The 7,526-nt window shown below is 35.6% G+C and overlaps 1 protein-coding gene across 1 annotated transcript in view; it reads left to right on the top strand.

The window, feature by feature from the left end:
- The window catches only part of LOC105826142 (sodium/hydrogen exchanger 2-like), a 198,613-nt gene that overhangs the window by 77,471 nt on the left and 113,616 nt on the right, over nt 1-7,526 (top strand). Inside the window, exon 4 of the mRNA XM_012664069.1 lies at nt 7,074-7,291. Coding sequence (XP_012519523.1) covers nt 7,074-7,291 — 218 coding nt within the window. The remainder of the gene's footprint in view (nt 1-7,073; nt 7,292-7,526) is intronic.

Genomic DNA, 7,526 nt, shown 5'->3' with positions numbered 1-7,526 from the left:
TATCATAGGTAATAAATATTTATTAAAGATATATTTTATTTGTTACTTTGGTTACTATTAGTATTAATTGCCTTATGTGTGCCTCATAGAGAAAAGTGAGGCTGGTAAAATATTTGGGGGGGTAGTAGAAATATTATTATTTGACTGCTTGATTAAATGCCTAGTAGACCAAGTTGCAGTACTAGGTGCTACATAAAAATATTGCAGAGATACAATCTGTTTTTATTATGAGAGGTTGTTCATACTTCAACACTGCATGGTAACAGGGAAAGCAAATAAATGGTCTCAATTGATAGTCTAATAAATGGCCTAAAAAGAAAGCTGTTTTACTTTCTAAAAAATCCTTGTTATGATATCTTCAAAATTTTTTTCTATTTTCATTTGATTCTTAAGTGACTTAACTTAAAAAAATAGCATTCATCTAATTTTTAAAAATCTTTTACTGAAATAAAATTTTGGAATTTCACAGTGAAAAGAGAAAGGAATTAAAAGGAAAAAGAGCAACCAAAGGTCAGGGTCCGATGAATAAAAATACTTTGATATATATGACAAGTGTTGGGTGACATCTGTTAGTAGAGAAGAATGTAATGAAAAAGTGGGGATAGGAAACCTTATAAAATACACGAAAATTATTGCCAAATTAGGGCACGAGAAGTGCTGAACTACAAGAAGCTAAATTTAACTTGCTCAAGCAGGCTTCTCTTGCTTTGCATGGAGAGCTACCATAACCATATCTGATTATTGCTGGTGATTGAAAAAGATCTTTTTTGATCAATGCTCTAGATTGTAGATTCTAGTTCTAGCCATTATCGAGAATAGTGAATAGTTATAATCCAATTTTATAGCAACTTACTATTGTATCATATAGAGTTTGTTATATAGAAGGAAATCATAAGATCCTCAGATTCTATTAAATAAAACATACCTGAAACAATTCGTGTCTAACATTGCGTTTTAGATCTGTGACTTCTCTTCTTTATAAAGTATAATCTTGGGGTGCTTACAGTAACAGTTTGTTAGAAAGATATTAAGAACTTTTTAAAATATGAAAAATAAACATGTCTATATAGGGTAATTTTTGTCTACTTTAATGAAGTGGCACCGTGTAATGGAAAGGCCAGGAGTTTTGGTGTCAGTCAGAGCTGAGTTCAAATCTCTGTTCTGCAACATGCCTGTTGTTTAATCTTGGACCCCAGTTAACTTCTTTGTACTTCATGTATTATTAGGAGTTTATTGTGAGGATTAAATAGAATAATGTAAAAGTAATTGTAATATAGTAGGCATTCAAATATTAGCAATTACAAGTGTTTATATTAGAAATGTGCTATGTTTAATAGTTAATAAATCAAAATATAATTTTATCCTACTTTATCCCTAAATTTTACTTGAATAACTTTCATTTACCTGACCTTGCCACTTTCACTAGCTATTCTTTCCCTGGCTAAAATAAATGACCAAACCATATTTCTAGTTTTGCATAATGGATCTTTCATCTTCCCTTAAAGTTTTTTAAGGTGACATTTCTACAAAAGAATTAGAAATGGCCTAAGGTGGTGGTGGTGGGGGAGGCTTAAAACCACAGGTACTTTATTCATCTTCTTTTGGTGATTGTCTTTCTTTATGAGACATGTGTGGATGTGTGTGTGTCTATACTTAGAAAACAGAATTGAAAAAAAATTAAAATTCATCTTTAAAAGTAATCAGTACACAGGCAAATTGTTTTTCTACCTTAATATATATACTGACAGGGTAATGTCATATCACCTTAGGTCATAAAGTGATTGAGAACAGGAACAGTGTCAGGGGGGAAATCACACAATAGATCATAGTACTCAGGAAATATTAAGCAGCAGCAATTGATAATTGCCTCAGAACAGATGTGAGTGTGTAATCATAGTTCATTTATGGTGGCAATAACAAATTCTGGGTAATATTTTAATTGGTTACCTCTTCTAAGATATTCAAAGCTGTAAACAAAGAACTATCCTGTACTGAAAGACACCAGGTAGTATTTCAGGAATTTCAGCAGATGCTTAATGTGAAACCTCTTCCCAAAGGGTGTGATTATTCCATTTCTCTCAAACAATCACAAATTGGCCCAAGAGAATGGACTTTTGTGGTTACTGAACTGCTTTAATTTCTTTTTATAGAATAGGAAATGAAAATAAAGCCTGCATGGTAACAGGTGGGAAAACAAGAAATTGATAATTATCAAGTCACCAAATGCTATTTATTAGAAGACATTATTGATCATAGTGAAAATAATAAGGAAATGAATTCTCTTGAGATTAATTAATTTGACAATTCAGTTAAGGCTTTGGATACCCATATTACTTTTAGATATTTTTGATATTATCCATGAACTTTTAGAAATAAAATTAATAAAATTTCACTAGCCAAATAAAACATTATTCAGGAGACACATTTAAAACAAGAATTCAGCTTTCTCCTTCACAATTTGCACACAGGACTATAACTGAAAGAAAAAAAAGTCTGTAACAGATTGAGAGCAGATGGTTGGCTATCACATTTTTGAGAAACTGGTCGGTTGCTAGTTGACCAAGCTTATCTACTTAAAGGAGCTGAAGCTAAAATGAAAATAGTGCCATTAAAATCATTAATAAAATTTTGTCCTGGAGCACTGATTATCATCATGGAACTCCTCCAGTTTTTGAAAGTAATCCCAATCTATTTGGAGAACAAAGAAGCAACACTATGTAACAATGGCAGGAAAGGCAGTTCTTTAGAACTAAACTGACTAGAGAGAAAACAGAATTTGGCAGATAATGTCGCGGCCCGGATTGCAGAACGGGGGATGGACACAGAAAGAAACACACAGACACACACACAAGACGTACAAGACTGAAGTAGTTAATTCTACCAGTCGCTTTATTATATAGTTTTTCTATGTCCTGCAGCTACTTCCTGGCACGTGACTACCTTGGGCGTCTTGAGGAAACACATTTTCATTCCTTCCAGAGGATTGCTTAAGGGAAGCAGACCTTTGCATCTTAACTTCTTGTATCTTAACTTCTTTATCTCGTTACCGTATGCAGGACAATGAGATGCCTTGGCTTGTTTGCAAGACCCTAGGCGCTTGGTTATCTATCATAAAGCTATCTGTCGTGAGGAATAGTTCTGTTTGTCCAACAGGCCGTGTGGGGACCTGTTGACCTCTGGCGCCAAGGAGAGCACACCCAGTTTCACTGACTCTGGGCTTAAGCCAATTTGCCCAGGGACGGCCCCTACAGATAAAAATGATATACAATGATAACAATGCTTGATTCTGAGTGTAACTAATACTTTGAAAGAATACCTTTAAGAATTGAATTAATCATCAGGAAAAATATCCTTGTAAACTGTTGTAAGGAAAAAAAGAAAGGAAAAGCCAGAGAAGTTTGTTATATTCTCTTCTTGCTTCCAGAGTGGAATAGCCACCAACATTTCTTTAAAGAAAGGGAGGTGGATTGTATTGTACTGATACCGAATGTCAAAAAACTTCTGTACTCAACTAATGTTATCAATGATAGAAAACATAAAAGAACAAGTCAGAAGGAAAATGTAACTCTAACTTTCAAGAAATAGAATAGCCAAATATCATGTTGGTTGAACATGTTACACTTGAAAAACATTAAACTATCTTTTACACAAATTAAATACCTTGTGTATATTTGAAATATATATCAAGGTGGTTAAGAGCAGGGGCTCTGGAGACAGCTCTGCTACTTTCTAGCCATGTGTCCTTGAACAAGTTACTTCATCTCCATGCCTCACTCATCTGTAGCGTGGAGATAGTAAGAGTATGTATTTCATAAAGGTGGATTTGAGAATTAATTGAGATAAAATATATAAAACACTCAGAAGATGTATGACAAAATAAGCACTTAAGAAATGTTTGTTATAATTGTATACAATTATGAATATGTATTTTCCACTTCTTTAGATCAAAAAAGAAAAAGAATTAAGTTTACCAAATAGCATTTTCAAGTCATTGACTGTCTTAAGTCAGTTTGCTTCTAAATGAATTCCACGGGTTTAGTTGGAGTGGAGCAATTCCAGAAAGCCTACAGTAACTTTAAGGAAAAAGGTTGTAACTGACTCTATGGATACCTATATGTTTTTTATAATCCTCTCCCTTAACTAACTACTTGACCCTTTGAGTTGTTTCCCAGAAATGATGGACTCCGAACTCCTGGCCTCAAGTGATCCTTCTGCCCTAGCCTCCCAAAGTGCTGGGATTATAGGCGGAGCTATGACAGCTGGCCTGAAATAATGGATTTGCTAAAACAAAGGAATTGAGATTCTGAAGTCTCAGGACAGACTTCCTAATGCCAAGATTCACCATCCCCTACAAGCTTCCCCCAATGCAAGTAGCCCCTTGTGAGATACACCATGACCTGCCCCAAGGCATGTGGCCCCTCCTTTAAGAACCCATGATATCCCTTAGTGGGGAGACAGATTTGAGGCAGCTTTTCCTGTTCTCCCAACAAGAAGTCTGTCTGTCATATTAAAAACTGCTTTCTTCTTTGGCAATCTTTGTTGTCTCAATAATTGGATTTTTGTAGGAGGAGCAACTGAACCTAGACTGAAACCTCCTTGTGGTTTAGACAACAAGGTCAACAAGTTATTACTGATAATAAAAAAGCTGAAGGGGAATCATTTTTTCAAGGGCCCTTTTGTGAGTCTGGGTTGAACTAGAGCTGAAACTTGAACCTGGTTCCTTGCTGATCACTGCTTCACCTACTACTTTAGGTTTTACATAAGGTAATCCTTTGGCCATTTCCAGGGTAGTTTGGTTTAAGCTAAAAGATAGCAACCTATTGTTTTTATGCCCAGAAGTGCCACATTACAAGATTTAAAGTTGTTTGCTTAGCCAGGTCTGGCGCTGGGCAAAATTGAGGATTAGACAAAGCTGATGACCCATATCCTTAGTTTGAACTTCTGATTCCTACTGTGGCATTCTTACCTTAAGGGCTTTTAATATGAGTCTTTTCTCGGAGTTTTGAATTTTAAAAGGGTTATACTAGAGGTTGAGGAACATCTATTTTCACTATGGCTGCTGATATGAGTGCAGATATGCGAATGGCTGCCACCCTTCCCCACATGTTCAGTAAAGAATGATTTAAAAATAACAAAAATAATTTAGCCTGGGGAGGCAACAAAGTTTTGCTCATCTCACATATAATGTTCTCCCCATCCCTGCGTTTTGCTGCCCACCACCAAGTCATTATAAAAATATCTAAATATCTGACCCCTAAATGGATAAGAATAGGAAGAAAATCCTGCAGGTCAGAAACCATTTTGGTGGATTGAAAGTGTTAATTGGCTCTATGAACGAATTTCAATGACCCATGTATGTCTTTTTATAATCCTTTCCCTCTCACGTTTTAGATTCTGAGGCCAGTAGGGCTTGATGACCAAAACCATGTAATTTTAACTAACTGCACAACATTTTCGAGTTGTTTCCCAGAAATGGAACTTCTGCAAGACAAAGGAATCGAGATTCCAAAGACCCTTGAACAGACTTCCTGAATCTAAGACTCAGTATCCCTTACAACCTGTCCCAATGCACATAGCCCGTGGTTAATTTCAACACAACCTTCTCCAAGGCACATAGCCTCTGTGAAATAAAGGAAAATCTTAAGGCCCCCCAGCTGACTGGACACCCTCTTGGCCCAGGGGACCCCAGAATACCCTAAATCTGAGTTGCTGGCTGTGAGAAGGGAGGTCACACACATTTCATCATGCCCCCTTCCCTTCTTATAGATATCCTTTGTAACTCATTAACTGACCTAAGGCTATGCAAGACAAACCTAGTCCTCAATTTACATTACAAATTATTTGAGCCTGGGTATAAGGCTGGTAGCTTATCTCTGATTAACAGACTTTCTTATTTTAAATTAAAACATTCTAAGCCTTTAAACAAAGCTTCATTTCTTTAACCAATTACAAATTAAAGAGTCTTTAAACCCACCTATAACCTGTAAGCTCCTGCTTTGAGATGTCCCGCCTTTCCATGTCAAAACAATGTATGCCTTCCATGTATTGATTTATGACTTCATGTGTAATTCCTGTCCCCCTGAATGTATAAAACCAAACTTAACCCACCACAGTGAGTCCACTTGTTCAAGGCTTCTTGGGCATGTCTCTGAGCCATGGTTGTCAAATTTGGCTCAGAATATCCTCTGTAAATTATTTTACAGAGTTTGGCTTTTTTTGCTGTATTAATGATTTCTTTTTAAATTTCAGAATACTATGGGAGTACAAATGCTTTGGTTACATATATTGCCTTTGCACCGCCCAAGTTTGGCATCTTTTCCATTGACACCTCTCCTGAAAAGGCTGTACTCTCCCTCCGATAGTAGAGGAGACAGATTTGAGGCTGATTCTCCCATTCTTTGACTGACATCTTTTGTATTACAAATTCCTTTCTTCCCTGGCAATCCTCATCTCAGCAATTGGTTATTCTGTGCCATGAGCAATAGGACCGAGGCTGGACCTCTTTTGGGTTTGGTAACAAAAGATGTGTTGAAATGTTCTTGAGGAAGACTTGGAAAGGATTATTAAACAGGAGGATAAAAAAATAATTCTGAAAGTGTAATGAATAAAAGTTAAAACTTCCCTTAGCCTAAAATATTACTTTTATTAATAACACTACAGTGCTTTAGAAGCTACGAGGGTATATTTCTCATTCTTTGCACCTTCCTCTTAATGATTTCCTGCCAACTAATGATTAGAATCTTTCAGTACAACCCTCTTTAAGGAGGACAGATTAGACAATGTTAAAGACGATAAAGTAGGTGGGTTCTCAGCACAGAAAATGACATAGACACTGTCATTTATTTTGAAAAGTAAGCATTTGATAGTCTTTGAAATGCTATTGTATAAATTCCAGAAAAATGGCATATTTTTCCAGAATTTCATATTTTTCCAAATTCATATTCTGGAACAGAGTAAGGCACCTTGAGAAAAAGAAATCCTGATTTAGTCTTCAAGAATGTTTGTGTGATCACTTTCCCTGAGAGCTAAATACAAGTATTACTCTCACAACACATTTTTTTTCCCTTCTTTAGAATTATTACCTGTGCTATGAGCATGAAACGCTACGTGGAAGCTAACATTTCTCAGAAGTCCCATACTACCATCAAGTACTTTATGAAGATGTGGAGCAGTGTTAGTGACACTCTTATCTTCATCTTCCTTGGTGTTTCTACCATTGGAAATAACCATGAATGGAATTGGCCTTACATTTGTTTTACTGTTTTTTTTTGTCTTATTTGGAGAGCATTAGGTACGGTGAATATTGTTATTTATTTAAAAATATGCCAACTAAACTTGGGATTTGCATTAGAAGCAAGAAATTTAAAATTGAAATATGCTATATTTGCTTTACTTCTCATAGGTATACTTTTTAATATCTCCATTTACATAGGAAGTGTGTAATAGCAAAGTTAAGAAACTGTCTCTGGAACCTGACTACCTGAATTTAAATCCTAGCTTCATTTTTTAGCCTTATGTTTTTTTTT

The sequence above is a fragment of the Propithecus coquereli genome, unplaced genomic scaffold, assembly GCF_000956105.1.
Source record: "Propithecus coquereli isolate 6110/MARCELLA unplaced genomic scaffold, Pcoq_1.0 Scaffold86, whole genome shotgun sequence".
Classification (NCBI taxonomy): Eukaryota; Metazoa; Chordata; class Mammalia; order Primates; family Indriidae; genus Propithecus; species Propithecus coquereli.
The sequence above is the reverse complement of the archived record's forward strand: the minus strand, read 5'-3'. Positions and strand labels throughout refer to the sequence as shown.